The sequence below is a fragment of the Citrus clementina genome, unplaced genomic scaffold (assembly GCF_000493195.1).
Source record: "Citrus clementina cultivar Clemenules unplaced genomic scaffold, Citrus_clementina_v1.0 scaffold_5, whole genome shotgun sequence".
Lineage (NCBI taxonomy): Eukaryota > Viridiplantae > Streptophyta > Magnoliopsida > Sapindales > Rutaceae > Citrus > Citrus x clementina.
In genome coordinates this window covers 36769764-36794292 of record NW_006262201.1, presented here as the reverse complement: position 1 = coordinate 36794292, position 24529 = coordinate 36769764, and the positions used below count along the sequence as shown (strand labels likewise).

Here is a 24529-nt window from a genome sequence, read left to right as displayed (position 1 = left end):
GATTATTCCCGTATCAAAAGTTTATAGTTAATATTAAATAATAAAATAAAAAGACTGTTATAAAAAAGCAAATTTAAAAAGTATCAACAAGAAACACCGTTAAGACTTGACCTACGGTTCACAGGATCCTTGTAAGTGAGACGGAAAAGATGGTCAAGAAATATAGGCGTTATGTCGTACTAAACATTAAACAGGCGTGCAGGAGTGGCAAATTCGTAATAATGGGAAACGGGTACGGGTAGTTTGACTAGTTTTGAGTAAAAGTCCAAAGATTGGGTCCACTGATTGTCCAAAAAAGTCTAATCCAAATTCATACAATCGCAGCCCACGGACTTCCCGCTTCTCCCGCTATAAATTTCATGTTAGTTTCATCCAGTCCTCACAAAATCACAAAAGCCAAAGAAGGAAAAGAAATCTTCTAACTTACATTTATTGGCAATTTTCAACTCTCGTGAGATTTTCCACATCTCAATCCCCGCAATCAATCGCTACACTCTTCAGATCTGTAAGTTGTTATCCTTTTATGTGATTTTTTTTTTTAATTTAACTGAGAAAGGAAGTTGTTTTTTATATATCGCCTTTTTTTTTTTGAGTCTATCTGATGAGATTGATTTCACTAATCTATGATTTTTATCGTATTAATCTGATTGATGATGTTAGAGAGAAAAGCCAAGAAAATAAAGACAAATTATATTTTGATTTTTGAGGTCCGTGCAGCGCGTATTAAGCCTGAAAAGAATAGGCGTTTGGCAGTGCCGGTGTTTTTCTGTTATAATTTATACATTAATCTATTTATGAATTTTGCTGTGTTCTTCTTTTTAATCTTTATTTATTGCTAAGTTCGGTTTTCTTTGCTTCTTTGCATTTGTTTGATTGCTTGCTGGCTCACTGTGAAAACCCGAATGTATCTGAAATCTGTCTAACCTTTTTTATTGCTCAGATTTTTATTTATTTTTTAATGTTTATTTATTGCTAACCTTCTTTGCAGTTTTAGATATTTACAGAAGAGTTCTTACAATTTTTTTTTGAATTTATATTCTATGAAATTGATGAGTTATTGCAGAGATTTAATTGATAAGTTATTGTTGCCAGATTGGATTGCTGAGTACCAACGTTGGTCTAAGAACTTGCAAATGGTAAAGTTTATTTAATGTGCACGTTGAAGTTTTCATATATGACCTGGTTTATTGTTATGAACCAGCTTATAATCCTGTTTGGTTTTATATCGTCCGAGTAACTTTTAATCTCTTGCAGGAGTCTAACCAACTCCGTGAATCCATTTTTTGAGTGCAAGAAGAATAAATTTAATAGTCATGCGTATATAAGTTGGATCGGAAACTTATAGTTTTCTTGAACTATGGAAAAGGGAAGCACTGCTGAGAAGAATATTATAAGTTTTCCAACAGCTGAAAAGTTGGAGGGAAATACACTAGACTTTCAAATAAAAGATCAACCATTAGAGGAGTCGATGTCTCTAAACATCAGCAATGATAACTTCGGGGACAATAATAATAATGAACAAGATGACTTGGGTGACAAGATCAATGAGAGTAGTGATGTAGATTCTAAAGCTCAAGCAGAGAAGCTAGATATTAATTTTGAACATGATGACTTGGCAATGATGGATAAGAGCAGGGATTTAGAATCTAAAACTTCTGAATTGGGGAGTAGGAATTTTGAATCTAAAGCTGCTGAAAGTGTTGATGTGGGCAAAATGGATGAGAGTGGGCATTTAGAATCTAAAACTGCCGAATGTGATGATGTTGGCAAGAGTGATGAGAATAGGGATTCAGAATCTAAAGCTGCTGAATGTGCTGATGTGGGCAAAATGGATAAGAGTAGGGATTTGGAATTTAAAGCTGCAGAATGTCTTGATGTGGGCAAGATCGATGAGAATAAGGATTTAGAATATAAAGCTGCTGAAGGTGTTGAAATGGGCATGATGGATGAGAGTAAGGATTTAGAATCTAAAGCTGCCGAATGCATTGACTTGAGCAAGATGAGTAAAGATTTCAAATCTAAAGCTACAGAATGTGTTGACTTGGGCCACATCGATGAGAGTAGAGATATAGAATCTAAAGGTGCAGGAGAAAAGTTAGACTGTAAGAATGAACGAGGTGAATCTAGAGATGCTGACAGGGTAATTGTGGCAGGTGTTTTGGATTCTACAGCTCAAGTAGAAAGAGATCAGGAAACTATTGGTGAGGAGGAGAGGGAGCCAGAACCTGTCTTTGATGGAACAGAGGTTCCTGGGATGGAAGCTAATAGGAGTACATCAACGCGTTCTCTGGAGCTTGATCTAGGAGCTGAGGGATCTGTGTGGCCAGAGAAGGCGGCAGCACTAAAGAACTTTGTCAAGGAGAAGGGCTCTGGTGCAGTTGCTAATGTTATGCGCCGTCTTTCGGGGAAAAAGGATGAAACTGGACAGGATGTCTCCATTGATGAAGATAATGTGGCTTCAGGTTCTGGTAAAGATAGTGAAGCTGTTGAAGCCTCTAAAAGAATGGCAGAAAGATATTCATGGAATCCCTTAAACTATATCAAGATGTCATCTGATGTTGATTCAGAAAACAGAACTGAGCAGAGGCAAGAAGTTGTCAAAGAACCACCACAACCTTTAGTCATGAAAGGAAGAGTTATACTGTACGCGAGGTTAGGTTGCCAGGAATCCCGAGAAGTTAGATTATTTTTGTATTGGAAAAGACTCAGATATGTCGAGATCAACATTGATGTCTACCCCAGTAGAAAGATGGAGTTAGAGAAGTTTGCAGGGTCATCTGCTGTCCCTAAGGTGTTCTTTAATGAAATCCTAATGGGTGGCTTGAGTGAGCTTAAGGCCTTGGATGAATCTGGCAAGCTTGACGAGAAGATTGAGTATCTAATTACTGAAGCACCACCATTTGAAGCTCCATTACCGCCTCTTTCCGGTGAAGATGACTTGTCTAGTAGTGGTGCCATTGATGAACTAGCGCTTATTGTTCTTAAAATGAAAGAAAACGTTGTTGTTAAGGACCGATTTTACAAGATGCGCAGGTTCACCAACTGTTTTCTAGGTTCAGAAGCTGTGAATTTCTTATCAGAGGACCAATATCTGGAAAGAGAGGAGGTCAGTTGCATAATCTTATTCTCTTTTTATTTTGTCTTCTTCAATTGGGGGAAAATTAGGTCAGTTTCTGGTGAAAGTGGTTAACGTCTTCTGTTATCTGGTTTGTCTCATTTGTTGTCCTTGGGTTTAATACTTCTTATGCTGTTTTTTTTTTAATAATAATAACAGGCTGTGGAATTTGGGCGAAAGCTTGCAAGCAAACTTTTCTTCCGACACGTGCTTGAGTGAGTTCATTGAAATATTTTTTTTAAGTATCTATATATCATTTCAGTGTCATATTATTCTTCCACAATTAATAATCCTTCTCATTCTGTTCATCTGATGCTTCTTAACTAGTGAGAACCTATTCGAAGATGGAAATCACTTATATCGGTTTTTGGACCATGATCCTTTAGTGTCATCACAATGCCACAACATCCCGAGGGGTATAATCGATGCAAAACCCAAGCCCATATCAGAAATTGCATTAAGGCTGAGATTCTTGTCCTATGCAATCTTTGAAGCGTATTTATCAGAAGATGGAAGGCATGTTGATTACAGAACTATTCATGGAAGTGAAGAATTTGCAAGGTTTAAATGCCTCCTAATTGCGCAAAATTAGTTTAGTATCTTCATTTGCATTTTTGTGTTTTTATAGTCAAGCTGTTGAAGCTGTTACCCTAGCTATGCCATTTTATATTGTTGTAGGTATCTGAGAACAGTTCAGGAGCTCCAAAGAGTAGAATTGCAAGATATGCCAAGGGAGGAAATGCTGGCATTCTTCATAAATCTTTACAATATGATGGCCATACATGCAATATTAGTGTGCGGTCATCCCGTTGGAGCACTTGAACGAAGGAAGTTCTTTGGAGACTTCAAGTATGTCATTGGTGGGTACACATACTCACTTTCAGCAATTCAAAATGGCATATTAAGGGGCAATCAGCGGCCGCCATACAATCTCATGAAGCCATTTGGTGCAAAAGATAAACGTTCACAGGTAAGTTGGCTATTCTATTAGTCTTTATCTTTGGCAGTTATGTTGTATTTCATGAATGAAGCACACTTCTCTCAATCAAAGGAAGGTCTCTATCACTCATAGGGCCTGTCACTTCCATGTTCTCTGACAATCACACGAATTTAGTAGCCATTACCTTTGGACCTGCATTTTCAACCTGCTTTATTCTTCCTTTGTTTGTATATTTTAATTGTGTGAATCTTTTTCCCATGAGTAGGCAAACAGTTTATCAGCATCTTTTCTCAACTACGGGCTGTCATTATGATCATCTTGCTCATAGAAGTAATGTTCTGATCAGGTTTTTCCTATTTGCAATTCTTATCAGGTGGCACTTCCCTACCCGGAGCCTTCAACTCACTTTGCACTGGTTTGTGGTACCCGATCCAGCCCTGCTCTTCGATGCTACTCACCTGGGAACATTGATAAAGAGTTGATGAAGGCAGCCCGTAGCTTTCTGAGAGGTGGAGGACTTGTGATTGATTTGCATGCCAAGGTTGCAACAATGAGTATGGTCCTTAAATGGTAATCTCTCCCACTGTAACTCCTTTTATGCATTCCCCAATAGAACTTTAATTTATAATCTCACCATTTCATCTCTCTCTCTCTCTCTCTCTCTCATGCATTCAAACACGTGGATGGTGCATTCAAGCACATGAGAGAAAAATGTAAATCAATCAATGTAGACATATCACCATTAATTCCTTGAATGAAATCAGGACTTTGCATTGAACAGAAGTAGGATGATGCACTTGTAACTTTAAAATTAGTGCTGAATGGCAGAAGAAGACGTGATGGTTAGATTTAGGCCATTACTTACTGTTGTTTAGTTAAATTGTCTTCTAAGTTTATGCACAGGTATAGTGTGGATTTTGGAAAGAACGAGGTGGAAGTACTGAAGCATGCATCAAATTACCTGGAGCCAACCGACTCTGAAGCTCTACTGGAGGCACTTGCAAATTCTCAGTTGAAGGTGACATATCAGCCTTATGATTGGGGATTGAACATCTAGTGTTAGCTTTAGCTTCTAGAAATACCGTTCACAAATGCATACTGCTTCCCTTATTTTTGAAAGTTGTTACAAGGGAAGTGTTAGATTTTTATGTTGCTAAACCTTCAATAATGTACAGATCCATATATCTGCCAAACAACAGCTTTTACAGATTTTGTAATTCCTCTTTGTTCTTATTAGTTAAAATTTAAAGGATGTGTTTGACACACTATGTCAATTATGTTGCATTATAGTGTATTGTATTAGGATGCATTGCCTTAAGTTATAATGCAATGTTTATGTTTGTTTTAGTATTAAATTGTCTCATAAAAAATAATATTGGTTTATATTAATGTTAAAATCAAATTAATATTATTTAAATTATTAATATTTAGGGTTTTATTATTAACTTTTAAATTAATTATTAAATAATAATTTCAATATATTAATTTTTATAATAAAAATTGATTTACATGTTCCAATTTATGATATATTGGGCATAAAGAAGCCGTTGCGACGTGCTCCGAAGGTAATTTCAGTCTTTTGGCATCCTCCTCTAATTCCTTGGGTTAAAATTAATACGGATGGCCTTGCTAAAGGAAATCCGGGAGAGGCAGCTTGTGCTGCTGTTTTCAGGGGATTTAATGGGGCCTTTAAAGGATGCTTCGCAATGCCTTTAAGCCTTCATTCTTCATTTTATGCTGAAATATTTGGTATCATTGTGGCTATTGAAGAAGCAGCTAATAGAGGGTGGCAATATGTTTGGTTAAAGAGCGACTCTACTGCTGCTCTGTCTTGTCTCCAAAATCATAGATTTGCTCCTCCATGGTGCATCCGTAATAGATGGATTAATTGTCGTAGTTTGATTAAAAATATGGTTTTTAGATGCTCCCATATTTTTCGAGAAGGAAATTCTGTAATGGATTGCTTGGCTAACTTGAGTTTATTTTGTTCCATGTATATTTGGTGGGATGAACCACCAATGACTATTAGAAAAAATTTATTTGACGATGCTTGGGGCTATTCTAAGTATCGTTTTATAGTTTAATCTCTTATTCATGAGAACTTTGTATCTCTTCCTGTTTTTTTTTATTTTTAATATATTTCCAGATTTATTAAAAATAATAATAATAATAATTGATTTAATAATATGCGTATTAAATAATAAAATTTTAAAATATTATGCTATATTAATAATAATATTGTATTATAGTTTAATTTATTTCTATATAGTAGTTATTACTATATAGTATAATTTAATATTATATTGTAAAATCATAATACTAGATAATTATATATATTATATTATAAAAATATAATATTACATTATAAATTTATTTTCAAATTTAGCATTTTAGTAAATAATAAATGATTAAATATAATTAAAATATTTTTTTACATATTTCAAGTTAAATAATTAAAATGATTTTATGTAATGAAAGTAAAATAATTTATTATCATTTATTTATTAAATATTTAGTCTTATAATATTATCATTTAAATATAAATTAATAATTTATTAAGTAATAAAAGTTAAATTGTTATATTTAAAATATAAATAATATTTTAATGCAATACAACTTACAATGGGTTTATTTTATGCATGTTTCATTATATTAACTATTTTTTTAATACATTACAATGCAATAGAAAATAATAATTAAATATAGATTAGTATAAGAATAGTATTTCAATGTACCCAAAAAATTTTACATGGTTTACCCCGTACTATGTCGGCTGTTTATTTAACTCTTTCAATTTGCACAAACTACTAACAATATATGTTAAATGGTAATTAATAGACAAGAAATACACTCCCACCCCAAAAAACACGTCCAAGCTTCGTGATCTGAGCACCTGGCTTGGACGTGTTTTTTGTGCCTTTGACATGAAACTGTACAATCACAAACCACCATAGGTGCTAAACTACATTTAAGGCCTCGCTTTTTATCTTTCAAATCAGTTCAAGTAGACGCTGATATGCTTCCGCACTGCAGAGTTCTGTGCAGCAAACCGTTGGTTGCAGTCCACCATAATCCTATATTATTCCATCGTTGCCTGCCAAGATCATGTATTTGTCTTTTCTTGTAAGAGTTGTGCACTCAAAGCCGAGAGCTTTGGCAATCTGGTTCTGCACGTGATTGGCAACTTCCGTCCTTGATTTCCCACCAGCAATGCATGTCTGCGAACTAGGTAGCTTCTCAAGAATCTTCACAGAGTAGATTACAAATGGGTTCAGCAAGTTAAATATGGAGTCTAAACATTTGCATCCGCTAGCTGTGGTTCCGTAGAACATGCTAACCTGCAGATCTACAGCCACAGGAACTATATCGCCAGTCATCTCGGCAAATAGAGGACTGAACCTCAGCAGATACGGTTCCCTACAAGTGGTTCCTTCAGGGCAAACCACAAGGTCACCCTGGCTCAGTTGTTGCTCCATCACTTTCCTGTCTCTCTCATGGTCTCTCGTAAGCCGGACAACCTTGATCGGAGAGGTCACCTCGCTAAATCTACTCACACTGTAGGTGACTGCCGCCAGAGGTTTCATTAACGCAATTGCAACAAAGATCGGATCAAGCAGAGTTCTGTGGTTGCAAACGTAAAGCACGCCGCTCTCTTTCTTGTCATTCTTGTTTGAAGCAATCCAACTCAAGCGCTTTGCTCTCGATACAGTGGTACTTAACCCAGTTGAGGCGCTTACAATTGCAGAAATATTGAGAGGTAAGAACACGCCACAGATAAATCTGATCAAGAAGACCAAAACTCCAAGTGGTAACCACATGAACATGATTAGTGTGGCGACTAAAGTTGGCCTGAAAGCCAATCTTCCATCATGAAAGATCAATGGCTTTGGGTATTTCTCCCTTGGAAGGCTTTTCCAATTCCATTTCTCTGCTTTACTCACCCAGTAAATCTCCTGTTATTGTCAAATTGTATCCAGATTTATTTAAATAATTGTTGTTCAAAGACAAATTATAAGTGGGACAAAATTGTACATTACTTTAAAAAAATGATATTAAAAAGAGAAAATATATATGTATATGTACACACACACACACACTTTTGGACTACCTTGCAGTACGAAAAGAGTTGGTCGTCAGTGGACTTATTGAAAGATCCTATGCCAATAACATGAGAACCCACTCTAAGCTCATTTAAAATAACCCCATTTGCGTTTTTCCCTTCCATTAAACCAACAAAATATCCACAAACTGTCTTCAACTCCCTTCCTTCAACTGCATCAACTCGTAAATAATCTTTTAAAAAACATTCAATCATGATTCTTGGCATGTCACTCACTGCTATTTTTCTTTTAGCTTTCATCACAGCATCGAAGCCTTCATCTCCAACATCTTCTAGAAAGTACTTGGGCAAAACAGAACTTCCAACCATGAACTTCTTCCTTTTGATCCCCGCAAAGCTTACAAAGACCATAACGTTGATGCCTTGCTCTTCTCCAACAAGACAAACCAAAGGGTACAAGAGAAACAAAATGAAAGCCCTCAACAGCCCGCCCGCTTCGAAGGCCACTAGCATGAAGTATGGAAACAGTGAGGATGATCTTAACAATGCACTCTCTAAGTGAAAAACCAACGTTTTGTTTGAAAGCTCTTGTGGCTTTTGTAGAAGGGAGGCGAGTTTGTGGAACTCTGAGTGTGTTGCATGGCTACCTTTGTGCCTAAATTGAAAAGAAGATGGGTTTGCTTGTCTTTTAAGTTGAAATTTGGAAAAGAAAGAAAGAGCTTTACGTACTAGAAACTGCTTGCCAGCCATATTTAGTTCACTTGTAATGTGGCACGATCAAGGAGCTTTATATAAGTGGGATTCGCAGCCCGTAAATGCTGCATACAAAATTTACTCCTAAATTATGTGAATACGTGACGTCCCAAAATGTTACAAAATCATGCCAAATTAGACTAGGAACCACTCAAAATGCCCTTTAAATAGCAAAGGTGGTGTCTCTTCTCTCCGCGTGTGTGCGTGTAAAATTTGCACCATTTTACTATTTTTCTTGTTTAATCATATGTAAGACGGCACTTAAATCGGAAAGAGTAATACCACAAATTTTTAAGCAATATCCGAAGAGATTTAATTTCACATCATCTAATATCTGTTCACCGGATGGACAGATAAATAAGTAATTTGCCGAGTTTTAAAAATTTACTATTCAATGAATGAATAATGTCGTAAGATTGAGTTAAATTATATAAAATATTATTTACCCTTAATATTGATGTTGGACTCTTATTAAAACCAAGCTTCATGTTGATCCCTCCATTTGTGCAAACTCTAATTCATAGAAGTAGATAATTAAAAAGTTAAAAAAAAAAAAGAAAGAGCATCAATATCAATACTTTTTTTAGCTTTTGTCTCTTGGTTATTTTAGGCTCTTTTTGAAATTTTGTCCAAGTATATAATTTAATTAATAGACGATGTTGTAACAACAGTGGCAACATAAGCGGATCCATTTAATTAATAGACGATGTCGAGTGTTTGATGTTTATCTTTTTAATTTATTGCCAAAAATAGAGGCACACAAGGCAGCTTATCCCTTCTTAAAATGACAATTTTAATAATTTTTAGGGAAAATATCCACTGTCCACCCGTTTTTTTCAACTTTTTCAAAAATAATCAATTCCTTTTTTTTTTTTGCTGGAATCCACCTAGAGTTACATTTTATTTCATTTTTCCACTTCCGTTTGGAATCCGTTAAAAAAACTAACGGAAACTTAAAAAAATGACCATTTTACCCCCCTCAAAATGAAAATTACAATTTCACCCTAAAAATTGCCAAAAATAATCAGATTAAATCTAATTATTTTCTCCATCGGTCAATAAAGAAATTAATTCCACAACCATCAAATGCAGGGTTTTTTTTTAATATGTCTGTAATTAGAATGCTAAATTATAACAGTAGTATTAAAAATAGCTCAATCTTGCAAACCATCAATTGAATTTAAGATAAGTAAAGTTTTATTATTCATTGAGTTATAATCTCTAATATTTAAGATTTTTTTGTACTTCATTAACGTACCAATAATGATATTCATCATTAAATCTGATTATTTTTGGCATTTTTAGGGTGAAATTGTAATTTTCGTTTTAGGTGTAAAATGATGTTTTTTTAAGTTTCTATTAGTTTTCTTAACGGATTCCAAACGGAAGTAGAAAAGTGAAACAAAATATAACTTTAGGTGGATTCCAGAAAAAAAAAGAATTGTATATTTTTGAAAAAATTAAAAAAAACGGATGAACGGTGGATATTTTCCTCAACTTTTATTTTGGCTCACTTGTGGACATTGATATTTTTGAGTAAAAACATCTTTAAAAAATAAAAATAAAAAACACAACCTTTATTCGTAAACTGTGCGGCTGTGGCCGAGGAATGGAAGTTATCTATATCCTTAGGAAGAAGGTAGAGATAGAAATAAAAAAAAAAAAATGCTCTTCAAGGTGTAAGGGGCAAAACAATAATGTTGGCCCAGGTGCAATAAACCTCTACTTTTGTACCCCATTGCTTGCCGTAACATTCACAATAAATTAGCGGTTCACAGGTCAAGTGTCAACATAGAAGTCCTGTGTGTTTTCAATTTTTCACTTTACTCACTGGCCATATGTTTAACAGTCAGAGATCAAGACGTCTTTGGTTTAGTGGGAGAATTGTGTATTCTCATAATGATTTTGCAAAATAAGTGTGTGGGAGATTTAATACAATCTGGACTTACGTGAAAATTTTTAAAACTCTTTGCCATAATGATTTTGCATCAAACCCTAAGAGCTGAAGAAGTGTTAATAACCAATTAAACACATATGTGCGTGCGGTTGAGCAACTTCCCACGTCGCAAAGTTGCTGGACCCCTTAGCTCTTAAATAGAATACGGATGCCGATGTCGACGGGAGTAAATGAGAAAGCAACATGTGTTCGCGTTGCCTTCACTACTGGGTACTCAGTCACCTCAATCCATTCTTTTAATTAAATATGTAAAGCAAAATCCCAATCCCATTCAGTGTTAGAAGCACGTCAATTTCACGATTGTAATTAATTCAAATATAAAGTTAGTTAATCAGAACCAATGGGTTTAAATAATTCAAATATCGCCAAGGTACGTAATTGCATGATTCGCCCACTGCATGACTATGTGTTGTATCATCATCTGTAAATGTCTCCTCTCCTGGTTAACAAGATAATTTCTCAGATTGATCAGTTGAGAGGCAGGCACAGGGTAGGTGAAAACATTAATTTCTATGCACCCTCCAACCGATAATAAATAAATTTGAGTAATAACGAGAGTCCACGACCATCAAAAGAGGATCTAGCTGGGCCTGCAGGCTGTCACAGCGATCGAAGTCGAGTGTAACATCATCATAATCGTTCAAAATGGTGATGGATGGATAGCTAATGCCAATGAGCCACGCCTCTCTCTCTCCCGTTGCTTGCTACTCCATTATTCGAATTGATGATGATAAGCACACATCAGTCACCAACTCACTAGGTATCCGGATCGGTACAGATAAATTAGGAAAGTACAAGGAGCGGTTCTGTAATAAAGTTATGGCAGCCAGCAATCATATTGTATTTAGTGGCCGTGACATTTCCATGTGGATCAGGGTTGTATGCGTCGCATTTATGCACCTGATAATCGATTAATTACAATTGAAGCCAAGAACCATGTGGCCTTGCTGCCGTATGATTCTCACACAATTTTTGTTTGCCGGCTACTCAAATGTAAGTTTTGATAAAAAAAAATAAAAATAGAGGATTTAAACATTAATTGGTTTACACTGCCCACCTCACGTTAGCGTATATTGATTAAAAAAGAAAAAGAGGGCATGACCCATATATATGCAATGGAATTGCATCTGCTGCTGGTAGCCCTAGTAAATGACTGAGCACAGGGGTGAACCCAAGACTTTTTTTCACTCCAGATTAGTTTATAAATTTATGATACATATTAATGTGAATCTCGTTTCATGTAAGGGGGAGGGGGTTAGAAAACACATATATTAAGCAACACCACATTAAAGCGCTTAAAATATGTATATTTAATAAAAAATATAACAACAATACAATAAACAAGCTCATATTATAAATTATTAAAATTGTTTATGAAATTCTTTTTTATTTTAGTGATGGAGAATGTTATTTAAATAATTTGATTTAATGAAAAGAAAAAGAACAAGGATGAAGTGAAGGAAATAAACTATGAAATTATGAAAATGTTGTTAATTGTTACTATATCATTGTTAGAGTAATGTTAGGGATCCTAATATTTAAGCCTCAACTAATGTGTTATTCATTGATTGGATAGTGGAATAGAGTAATAAGAAATTTTATATTTATGATTAACATATAATATAGTATTGAGACTCAAGTTATGACTCAAATATTATATTTTTAGCATTATTGCTTTAACTAAAGTAAAGAATTCTCTTTTGTAAAGTTCCTCCTACTGAATTCTTTTAATATAATTGACTTTTTTTTTTCCAATTAGACCAAACCATAACTTTTTTTTATAAGAAGTTAAAATAGTACCAACATTTTAACCTCCTAATGATTTCAATTTACTCAATAAACAAATAACTGAATCATTTATAAAATATGTCTCTAACTCTAATTAAAAAACAAAAAATTATTAAAAAAAAAAGTTGAATTGGGGATATATTTAAAAATAAAATACAAATTCTATTATTTTATGAAAATTTGAAAAAAATTAAAGGGTATAAGTGAAATTTTATAGGGTTAGACTAGGGATGTAAAAAGACCTGTGGTACAGAAGCTTCAAGCTCGTAGGGGTCCATAACATTACGGGTATCTGGTCTAATTTTACTCTTAATCTTTAGTAGATTAGGTATAAATATTTGTAACTTTTTATACCTCTTGATTGGGTGGTGCGTATTTGGTTATAAATACTAATACTTGTACCCGCTTATTAAATACATTCGGCTAATTGACTATTTATCTTTTTTAATGTTTTAAAAGTTAAAATTAATACTTAAATAAAAAAAATTAAAATAAAAAATTATAACCCTAAAACGTAAACATTAGCACTCAGGAGCTTAATAATTGGAAGTTGGAACGACCATTTATTATGATATTGTCCTAAATATTTACTTAGAGATTTTAATTATTTAATGGACTAGAAATTCAGTAGACCATCTAAAATCTTGTCATGATCGAAAACAAATGATAATAGAATAATATTCAAATTAAAGTCAATTGAAAGAAGTGAAGGATGGGAAAAAAAAAAGTCAAAGTGGAGATTTTTGCATTCAGTCCAAATATTTAGTAATACATTTATTATAATTAAACTTAACAATCATTAAATTATAATAGATATTTACCTAAAATTAAAAATAAATTTTTAAAAATATTTTAAAACAAGGTGTTGCATGTTCATTTAGAGCTAAATAGTTAAGGTATTATTATTTTTAAATATATGCAAATGTTGAAAAATAAAAGGGGATGCATTATAAGGGATAGGGGAAGTTGACAAATATCTTTAATTTTTATTAGGGAATCTCTGGCTGTACGCATTCAAGTTCACAATAAATAAGGATCAATGGTGAAAATAACCTCTATCAAAAGCACGTTTGAGTGCGGGCATTGGTGTCCTTGCATAATACCCGACTCGTTGTCATGCCACCTTTGACAGGGCATGAGATGTGTGCATGTGTTATTGCAATGGTAATGTTTCATCTCATTTGGAAGGGGAAAAAAATGTGTGAGATTGTCCCACTACTTCCAGCTCAACATATTGAGTTGATGGGATGGTCTAATCAGACTTTGCATATGACAAACTAATAAATTCTATTGTAAGACCAGTAATTTTTTAAACATTAAAATTAGTGAATCTCACTCAAATACCCACTGCTTTACCACATAATAAAACTTTTATTAAGCTGTCGCACCAACACTCAGCCTCCCTCTGGAAATACAGTTGTCCCATAAAATATTAGACTTAAAATGATGTGGTGGGAAAGCCCATTATAAGACGTTTACCTGAACCGGTAGATATTAAGTTCATCAAATCTTGAGAGAAGGTAGATACTCTTCAAATAAATGATTGCACAAACAAAATTCCTCCATAAAATTTCCAAAAAAACTGGTTAGAACAGAAGATATTCAGATAAAGATTAAGATAATATTCCCTTTTCACCTGAAACCCAGGTACAGAAAGAAATGCAAAACTTTCTTCACATATTTCAAATAATACAGAAATGTATCGCTACTACAAGTGCAATGATTAAGTCCTTGGTATATTCTCTTTCCACTGCTACAATGCGCATCTTCAAGAAAGTCTGCATAGCTTGCTTCCAAGACAACAACTATAAATTGTCGTCCATAGGAGCTTCAATTGGAATGTTGGTCAGCTGTAACACAAGATTGATTTGTCACGAAGTTCTCTGAAGAACAATGCACCAATTTGATTTGTCAAAAAATCGATCAACTACTACTGCATTGTCGATATCAGATGCCAATCTGCAGAAAAGGATGAATACGGAATGAGTGTGGAGAAGTAATAGTTAAATAAATGATTTCATATAAACAGACAAAAAAGGGAAATAGTTGTGGTAGTAAGCAAAATTTGCAAACATGAAGAAAGGACCTTGAGTGGACAGAAATGACCTCCCTATTTTATAGCATAAAATATTATAGGTTTTAACTTCAACAACAAAGACAGGTTAACTCATTTGTTGCTCCTTTTAGGTAATAAATTTAAAAAACTGATGCTTAAAAACTCTATACCTAGCACATTCATATGGGTTAAACACAGTGTTATGGAGAAATCATCTAAATTTTATTCCCTCCTAAAATTCAATCCCAGGTTCAAAACTTGCCAAAGATAGCAACTCTATTGCAGAAGAGTCTGTTGTCTTTCACCACCACAATAACAAAATACTTTATGGTGATTGAACATAATATTCTTGGGAAGGTACAATAGGTAAGGAGTTTGAATCCCGCTCACACCAAAGTCAGCAAAGTTTCGTTTATATTTGTGAAATAATTAACATACAAAAGAAAAAAGGGAAAGAAATCAAACAAGAAGAATGAACAGGATGGATTGCTATAAGCATTTTTTTATCCAAATCCGGCAAAGTTGCTTATGTAGTCCAATCACCAAAAGACCAAACAATAGAAGAAAAGCAACGATGCAATAATTGGGTTCAAACATCAAGATTTGCAAAAGATAATAATGCATACCTTTCAAGCTCACCGTCACAGAAGACATGGTAATATCGGTTGTACACTACAGCACCCTTTTTGTCATCTTTCTTTGCTAGGCCATTTGCAAGAGCACAAGCAGATGCACCACTGACTTCAGCACGGTGGTAAGGTAAGTGCCAAGGGACAAAATATTCCTGTTGATTCGTGATAATTTTCACATCTTGAGAAATCACTGAATCATCTTCACTTTGAGAGGTTAAACTTATAGATTCCCACAACTTATCAGGTACACTCTGCTTTGGGTCTTTTCCTTGCTCTTCAGAACCATTATCCTCGGTTTCTGGGATGCTTTCTAACGTTCGAGCTGAAGGGCTACGAACTCGAGGACTCCCAGGTCCTATCCACTCTTCCACATACTTTTGAGTAAGAGGAGTCCATTTGGTAACTAATGATTTATCCTCTTGTTCCACTGCCCAGACTGTTATTAGAACTAAGCTACCCTTTTTGACAACCCTAACTAATTCTTCAATTGCTTTCTTTCTCCTGCTTTCAGTGCTCAGATGATGTAATACGGCTATAGAGATGGCTGCATCGCCAAAATCAGATCTGTAGGGGAGATTTACAGCATCTGCAACCAAAACTTCATGCCCCCTGTCCGCACAAATTTTAATTAAGGAAGGACTAATATCACAACCGATGAAGAAGCAATCCGGATTTAAACCCAAATACTTCCCATTTCCACAACCTGCATCCAAGACAAGAGACCCTGAAGGCAAAGAATTCAAAAAAGTGGCAACTTTTGGCCACTTAGCGAAACGAGTGGAACTGAAATGGGGAGCTATGGCATCATAAACACGATGGACATACTTCTTTTCTAATTCAGGAGTAGATTTTATGCTTGAGGATGAGCATCGCTGGTCCTCCCCTGTAGATACAGAATGAATGCTAGATTCTCCATCAGCTCCAAGGGTACAAAAATCAGAAGCACCTTTTACTTTAACTTCTCTCATAGTTCCAGAAATTCCTGGATGAAAAACACAATTACCACAGGTAATGGGTACAGAGAATGGCTCCCAAAATTTATGAAAGCATCTAGTTGCCCTTAGAACATCAAAAACAGCAGCTTGAAGCATAGAACCAACTCAGGCGTGGCACTGCAGACGATAAAAGATAATAAATAAAGAATTTCTCACTAACAGAACTTCCTAGAAATTCAATTTAGAACATATAATAAACTGTTTCAACGATAGAAGATGATTGTTACCTCCTGAATATGGCTTTCACTTTATATGATACAAATCAAATGTATGAATCGGCAATTATTAGTGATAGCAAATCAATTAGAAGACACAAAAACCACCACATGCTATTTCTGCCTGAGCAAATCCATTGGTTTCATTACCTAAGTAAAGAAAATAAGTTCCCCATTTTCCTTCATTTTCATAATTTAGCATAAACACATCAAAATGTGGCTAACTTCCCATACTTCATAATCAAGCAGTCAAACTGTTTCAATCAACTTTCAGTTAATCTCCACATTGTATGCTACAACAAAATATGACATCATAGTATTTAGGCCTTGGCTTAGGAAATTAAAGCAAAATTAAGAACACGAGTACACCTTCATTTCAGATCAATAGTGTCTGCTATTTCCTCTATTATTCACTCTATCCAGGCACAACAAAACCAATACAAAGTTCCTGCTTACTTTAGCTTGTCGCTAACAAGTAGCAAAACAATTCACTTCTAAGCCAGAGATTTTTTTTTTTTTTTTTAAATCAAGGGATTGCCATTAACCAAATCTAGGGTTTTGAATTCTCAAAAGCAACAACGCATACATTAATAAACATGGTAAGAGTTTTACCTGATTCAGTTCACATCTCAGCGATTAGGCTTAGGGTTACAACAGAAGGTGTACTGTACGGAGATAAGCGATTGAATTGAATCAGGGTTTTAGGAGTAGAGAACTAGAGAGGACGATTGGACGAATATTCGGTTATAGAGAACTGATTACATGAGGACCAGCTTATGATAATCAATATGAGCTCTCCTCTGATTAGTGATTAACATATTTTCTATTTTTGTCAAAACAATTTTCTTTTCTTTTCTTTTCTCTTTTTTAAAATCAGCTTAAAAATAAAAAGATAAATTTGTTAATTATTTCCATTGGTTAATTATATTTTCTACTTAAGAAAAAGATAAATTATATCATGTGGCGTTATTTTTTTCCCGCCATTTCGGGGGTTTCTTAGATTTGCTCTGGGGGAGTCAGAGATGAAACAAGAGTCAGGAACAAATCAGTAAATCACAAAATGGGCTCAACAGAAGAAATAAAATAACCTTATTTCTTTTTGCTTTTTTTTTTTTTTTTTTCTTTTTGGGAGAAAAAGTAGCCACCAAGAATTCACAGTGGCGGCGGCACCTATGTTTTGCATTTTATGCATCAACTTAACTAGTTAATGATTATCAGTCACAGTCAAGAATCTATTGACATCTCCGGGTAAATTCGTCTTTTTGGCAACAATAAAAAATTATTAATTTAAAAAAAAAAAACTGATTAAAATCCCCAAATTGATATTCTTTTCCTTTATTTCGATTTATTTATCTATATTTTCTAGTTTTCATAATACTTAAAAGGAGCACCACATATTCTAGGGCCAAACAGTTTCTTACTTCAAATCCTTTTATAGTTTCTAATGGTAATAACGGTGGGTGATTAGTTAGCTATATGAATTTTTTTTATAAAAATAAAGTGATTTAGAGGTAATTCATCAGAAAAATATCCGTTCGTAATTCTGAGTTATTTTCTTTATATTTATTTCTTTCTTACTTCCGAGTTGTCTGCTATTACTGTCGAAGTTTGATAAATTCCTGGTGTTGGTCCAAGTCCAACCAGGAATGGTTACCAAATGGCCTACCATGAGTTTGGCATTAATTCATATAACGCTAAGACTAGGCAAAGAGCTGGTCGGATAAAATAATTTCTGATCCTAACTAATCATATGTTATTTTATAAAAAATAAAAAATAAAAATGAATGCAATTTAAAGTTTAAAATAATTTAGTTCCTTGTGACCTAAATCTAAAATTAGTACTAAAATGATGAGTCTTTTGTTGGGTGATTCTCATTTGTCTTCCCTAATGTCGTGTGGATGATTTTAATTTGCAAATATATGTTTGATCTTAATAGATTGTGATTGAATATTCAAAAGAGCATTGTTATTTAAATTATTTAACAGAAGAAAGATTAAATTAACCATAAAAAAATACAATATCTTTATCCTTGTTAAATCGAAAGAAACAAAAAAAAAATGATGGGTCTTCTTAATGGAAGAGGATTCTCTTCTGATCTAAGTTATACTGATCTTTTAAAGATCTTCTGTCATGTGTCTTTTAGTGGTAGTGTATAGGTAAAATTTAACTTTTTTTATTTTTTATTTATTAATAACCAATCAATAATTAATTAGTTTGATCAGAACATGATTTCTCCAGATCCCTTCTTAATTGGGTATTCTTTCCTTTGGATGCAATTTCAATAATTTGTCATATCAATGATAAAAGAATGGCATTCTCACGATCCTTTCAGCTTTATGTTAGATTTTGTCTTTGATACTACGGACATAAGACATGTTATGTTTTCTTTCTGTGGAAATTAATACCAGATTTTTTTTGACTTTTCCAACGTCTAACGCAAAGGGTTAGGGTATTTCTTGTACGTTTACCTCACCTTGTTACCTTGTGTAGCTCATCAACACAAAAAAGTCCCGTTTCATCGAACTTCCACGCAGACTTTACTTCTCGTATAAAAGTAGAAATTATGAAGACCGAGAATTTTAAAATTGGGAGTACGAAGTGGGAGTGAAAATTGATTATTTATTTACACCGGAAGGAGAGTGTAGAATATGAATTAAAATATTATTTTAATAGTTATTTTGTGTTTGATTAAGAGTAAATTATTTTAAATTATAATTTTACTCTTATTTAAAGAATTTTAGATTTTAATTGCAAAGTGAATAAAAAATATAATTCTAAAATAAATTATTTTTTTTATTGCTAATTTTAATTATATAAATTAATAATAATTATTATTAATATTTTTATATAATAAACTATTTATTATTATTAATTATTAATATTAAATAAATATAACAATATTATATTTTCAAAGAAAGATAGTATATAGTGATATTATTAATTCTCTATGAATATAATAATACTATTTTTAGGTAATTTTTACTTAAAAGCAATGTAAATTATTATTTTTAACTAAATATAAGAATATTATATTTAATAAATTTAATATTATAATTTAATGAATGTAATATTATTAAACAACATAATAATATTATTTAAATAAATATGATATTATTATTTTTTAAAAAGTGTAACATTATTAAATAATATAATATTATTATTTTTTTAATAATATAAAGGTAATAAAGGAAGAGGCTCCCACCCCCACCTCCCCATGTGAATGGGAATCTCACCTTTCATTTAAAAAATAAGTGAAACCCATTATTTTCCTTAAATGAGTAAGTAAATATTGAAATGAGAGTAATCTACACTCACCACTTCTATTTTAATAAATAAACACAGTATTATTTTAACAAATAAACACAGTATTAGTGGTATAGTCATTCTCTCGCCTACTCCAAATTCTTAATTAAACCATGTATGTGGATCAGGTCCACCCCAAATGCTCCACGACTCCTCTGAAGGCAACCGTTCCTTTCACTATGGATTTCTTTCTCAGCAGCCGCTGGCCAGTGCCACGTTAGGAATTGAGACTGTAAAGTTAGCTTTGCTTTTCCACTATTTGAAGCAAAAAGGCATATCCTTTAATGCATGCACTTCTGTACGTAGGGAACTCAAAACAATGTTAGGTTCAAGGAATAATTCGTGTTGCAATTTTTCCACTGGAAAAATGTGCACATTTGGTGGGAGCTAGTGTGGAATCAATCTTCGGCGCATAGAATTTATGTAACCTGGAAACGGGAACTTGTGTGTTAATGAGATGGCTGTCGTAAGCGGCTTGTTTTCTCATTTGTTTCTTTCTGGGAACTACCGTAGAAAGTTCTGATGGACGCCCATTATTTAAACGGCCCCAGGTTGCACAATTCCCTAGGGACTTGTGTTGTGTTCCAACAACAGTCGATTGCAAATAGCAATACTTAGACTCCATATATTTCGAATTATTTTACAATAATGTCATCACGCAGTGTACCACCTGCACTTCTGTTACAACCCAAACAAACTTGGCTCAGGTTCTTTTTAAGTAGATACATATATAATCTTTACTTGAATGTTATTTGTCTGTCAGCGTTACTGTTTCTTTCATACCGTCTTATTTAAAGTACTTATCTATATCTGTTTATGTTTATTGGGTTGCTTACAGTTCAAAGTCCAACAATGGAAGCAAACTTGGTATGTTAATGGCAAATGGCAACGCACCACTTTTCGATATAACGTAGGGATGGAGTGATGAAACTTCTTTTATAGCTTAGACTAAATGATCTTTGATGCAATGTGATCGCAGGTCATTGCACAGAAGTATCGCGGAATGTCAATATGGAGAGCCTGCAAAGTGGATATTTGTTTCCTGAGGTCAGGAAATTCTAAGATCGACCTGCGTCGTTATGATTTCCTTGCTTTTTAACCCATGCTGACTGTTTCTTGGTTTCTTAACCAGATATCAATGCGTGAATCTGAACATATCCGAAAACATCCAGATGCAAGGTTGATACGGCTTGGGATTGGAGACACAACACAGCCTATACCAGATATCATAACATCAGCTATGGCTGAGGTAATTCTTTTATTATCTCTGTTCAGATGAAACTGAAACTCTTTAGCATTACTGCTTAAAAATATCACCAGAATATCGCTGGTTTGGTGTTTTTCCATGCTTGATTGAAGGCTAGATTATACTATAGCTTTGCTTTTCTGTTGTTTTTCCTGGCTAATGATTATCACATTTTATTATCTGGTTTGCAGCATGCATTTGCTCTATCAACGGTTAAAGGTTATAAAGGTTACGGAGCTGAGCAAGGCAACATGGTACAGTTGCACTTTTGGTGCTTCTTTTGATTTCCTCTGTTTATTTATTGTCTTTTCGATTATTCGCTCTTCGTAGTTGATAAAAGAAATGCCAACACCACCAAAATCCAGCCACCCTTCACAAGACCCTGATAAACGTTTAAAAAGCAACAAGAAGCTTTTAACCTAAACTATCTGCAAGAAATAGTTGAAGAATCAATCAATCTCGGTGGCGTATCTGACACACATATATCTTCATCCTTTTGTCATGATCAACCTATTCATATGATTGATTACTTTCTGAGAATATGTCTTCATGAGACTCCAAAACAGTTACAAAATCACATCTTAAATGCAAGAAATTGAGGACTTAAAATTGATTTTCCGTGTGCATATTTTAGACGCCGAATTTTATTGAATGGTCCTTATCATCGGTGGGGATATCAAATCTGTCTTGCTTTTGGATTTCGGTTAGATGCCCAACATGTCTTAAACTCATAATATCTTCATGAAGCTTTATTGAATTTAATGGACTAATTTGGAACAGTTTATGTCATCAAGCAATCCAACAGGAGCTAACATTGAATGCATATTGGTAATTGGAATATTAATAACAACAGCAACATTTTCTGTTCATGGCTATAAAATTTATTCACAAAAAGCACCATATCTGTCACAGAGCTGTTAGATCACGAATATAAATATATGAATGCTATCAGATAACTTGTTTACTACAAATGAAATATTGTTATTGCATAATGCATCATCTCCTGAATAGCCCCAAGATATGCAAACAATAACTTCCCACACAAGAAAATATATACCATGAGGACTCGGGTCATTCTTCCTTGTTACAAAGAGATTGTAAATCCTCTTAGTTAGGAATAATGAATTCCTTCTAACATTTTTTTTTTGAACTTTTTAAGTTTTCATAGAATCTTTTTTATTTGTCTCAACTGCCTCAAATACAATATATATTTTCAATTGTCCTGTGTGCTGAACTTAAATTTATAAAAATATTTTTTCAACCTGTTTCCCAAACATTGACTGGTGGTCCCTTGTTCAGGACAGTTACAAGTGATGCTGCCAGTCTGAATTTAGGTGGCCTTATGTTACTAGGAGTGAATATAAATTTTGTTTCAAAACAAATTAATTTCCACTGGAATGTATATTGCAAAAAGACTTGCCAAGTGTATTTATATACATGGTTACTTTTTGCTGTATCCTATTTATATTGAGATACTGAAATTTCTGTGGCACCTTTTGTAGGCATTAAGAACAGCAATTGCAGATAAGTTTTACAAAGATATGGGCATTGAAGGAGACGAAATATTTATATCTGATGGTGCACAGAGTGACATTTCTCGTCTACAGGTAGGAAAAATAGTCTATGTTTCAAATATTCTACATTTCCTTAATGTAGATTACTTTATTGCTAAACACTTATAAATCCTGACTATTGTACTTCCCCTTAACAGATGCTTCTTGGATCCAATGTAACAGTGGCTGTGCAGGACCCATCTTTTCCGGTACTATTAGCTTTTTAGTAACTCCATTAAGAAGATTATTATATCTCTATTGACATGGCCTAATGTTAACCGATTTTGAGTTTTAGATCATCACATCTTTGTCTTTTTTAGAATAGTTTAAAATTGGTTAATATCTTAACACTTTAAAGAACTTCTGTCCTTTATCATAACTTTTGGTTATTGGACAATATGTTAATGGACTGCTCGGCACAGGCATATATTGATACTAGCGTTATTGTTGGTCAAGCTGGCAAGTTCCTAAAGGAAACTGGGAAGTACAGGAATATTGTGTACATGAACTGCAGGCCTGAGAATAACTTTTTTCCGGACTTATCAACTACTTCGAGAACAGATATAATTTTCTTTTGTTCTCCGAACAATCCAACTGGTCATGCTGCAACATGGCAGCAATTGAAGAAACTGGTGGAGTTTGCTAAGGCGAATGGATCAATCATAGTATATGATTCTGCTTATGCTGCTTATATAACAGACCCAAGCCCACGATCAATCTATGAAATTCCTGGAGCCAGAGAGGTTTGTCCCCAATGAATCATTTTGTGAGGGTGAGCAATATCTTTTTCATTCCTGATGAAACTAAACGTGGCGTTTATATGATATAGGTTGCAATTGAAATTTCATCCTTTTCCAAGTTTGCGGGGTTCACGGGGGTCCGCCTTGGCTGGACAGTGGTCCCTGAAGAGCTTCGTTACTCCAATGGATACCCCGTTATAAAGGATTTCAACCGCATTGTGTGCACCTGCTTCAATGGGGCATCAAATATTGTTCAGGCTGGAGGCCTAGCGTGCCTTTCACCAGATGGCTTCCAGGTAGCCCATTACTTCTTTGCAAAAAGAACATTAACAATGATGGTAGCACGTAACTAGAAGCTTCCTGAAACTGAATTTAAACTGATAATTACTCTTCCCTTTCGCCATAAATTTGTGTTTCAGGCCTTGAGGACCGTGATTGACTACTACAAGGAAAATGCCAAGATAATTGTCGATGCATTTCAATCACTTGGATTGAAAGTTTATGGAGGGAAGAATGCCCCTTACGTGTGGGTACAATTTCCAGGGTCGAGTTCTTGGGATGTTTTTGCTGAAATTCTTGAGAAGACGCACATACTAACTATTCCGGGTAGCGGATTTGGTCCTGGTGGGAATGAACATATCAGAGTCAGTGCATTCGGACACAGAGAATGCATATCAGAAGCTTGTAGACGGCTTAAAAATTTTTTGTAGACGATTTTATATCTTCAATGTTTTCATGAGACAAATCAATGCGTTGGTATATCTCCCCACCTCAGAATTCTAATGCATTCAATCCAGAATAGCTCCCTGGTGAATGCTATCAGTTATGCTCTGGTCACCTTATATGAATAAAGACTATAAATTAAGATTTAGATGACTACCTAATTTGAGAATTTTGTGAGATATTGCGGCCAAATAGAATAAATGTATCCGTAATCTTTTATTTTATATATTGTTTATTCAAAAAGTAAACCCGGTGAAAATCTCCAGTAGTCCAACACAGATGATGCAAAAACATTACCTTGTGGAATCTCCCTCGCAAAAGTTTCTTTCTTAAAAAATGCATATAATTGAATCCATCGGGATATGTGTCAAAAAGAAAATAATTCAATCACATGCGGCAAATAGTGATGCCTTGGTCATCAAGCTAACAGAATATTCCAACCAGGACCACTA

The 24529-nt window shown here is 34.1% G+C and overlaps 4 protein-coding genes across 5 annotated transcripts; 2 read left to right on the top strand and 2 right to left on the bottom strand.

The window, feature by feature from the left end:
• The first annotated feature begins 289 nt into the window (after window positions 1–289).
• Window positions 290–5322, top strand: LOC18043100. The gene is made up of 8 exons (XM_006434005.2): window positions 290–505; window positions 1093–1136; window positions 1255–3106; window positions 3275–3330; window positions 3443–3676; window positions 3794–4085; window positions 4429–4625; window positions 4959–5322. The coding sequence occupies exons 3-8, from the start codon at window positions 1358–1360 to the stop codon at window positions 5110–5112; spliced, it is 2682 nt and encodes an 893-aa protein (XP_006434068.1). The 5' UTR covers window positions 290–505; window positions 1093–1136; window positions 1255–1357; the 3' UTR covers window positions 5113–5322.
• Window positions 5323–7026: 1704 nt separating this feature from the next.
• LOC18043099 (probable glycerol-3-phosphate acyltransferase 3) lies at window positions 7027–8865 on the bottom strand. The gene is made up of 2 exons (XM_006434002.2): window positions 8164–8865; window positions 7027–8008 (listed from the first exon to the last, which is right to left on the bottom strand). Exons 1-2 carry the CDS (start codon window positions 8863–8865, stop codon window positions 7130–7132), a joined length of 1581 nt encoding a protein of 526 aa, XP_006434065.2. The 3' UTR covers window positions 7027–7129.
• Window positions 8866–14156: 5291 nt separating this feature from the next.
• On the bottom strand, window positions 14157–17315 carry LOC18041353 (tRNA (carboxymethyluridine(34)-5-O)-methyltransferase). 2 transcript variants are annotated; one of them, XM_006434000.2, is made up of 3 exons: window positions 17124–17315; window positions 15296–16413; window positions 14157–14572 (listed from the first exon to the last, which is right to left on the bottom strand). In XM_006434000.2, the coding sequence occupies exons 2-3, from the start codon at window positions 16390–16392 to the stop codon at window positions 14485–14487; spliced, it is 1185 nt and encodes a 394-aa protein (XP_006434063.1). In that variant the 5' UTR covers window positions 16393–16413; window positions 17124–17315; the 3' UTR covers window positions 14157–14484. The 2 variants fall into 2 exon arrangements, with proteins under 2 accessions (XP_006434063.1, XP_006434064.1); XM_006434001.2 differs by having other exon boundaries at window positions 15296–16283; window positions 17124–17313.
• A 2756-nt stretch (window positions 17316–20071) lies between these two features.
• Window positions 20072–24182, top strand: LOC18041352 (LL-diaminopimelate aminotransferase, chloroplastic). Its single transcript, XM_024184587.1, has 10 exons — window positions 20072–20522; window positions 20654–20682; window positions 20795–20862; window positions 20948–21064; window positions 21253–21315; window positions 22564–22668; window positions 22773–22823; window positions 23037–23357; window positions 23444–23650; window positions 23774–24182. Exons 1-10 carry the CDS (start codon window positions 20464–20466, stop codon window positions 24062–24064), a joined length of 1311 nt encoding a protein of 436 aa, XP_024040355.1. The 5' UTR covers window positions 20072–20463; the 3' UTR covers window positions 24065–24182.
• Window positions 24183–24529: the final 347 nt, after the last annotated feature.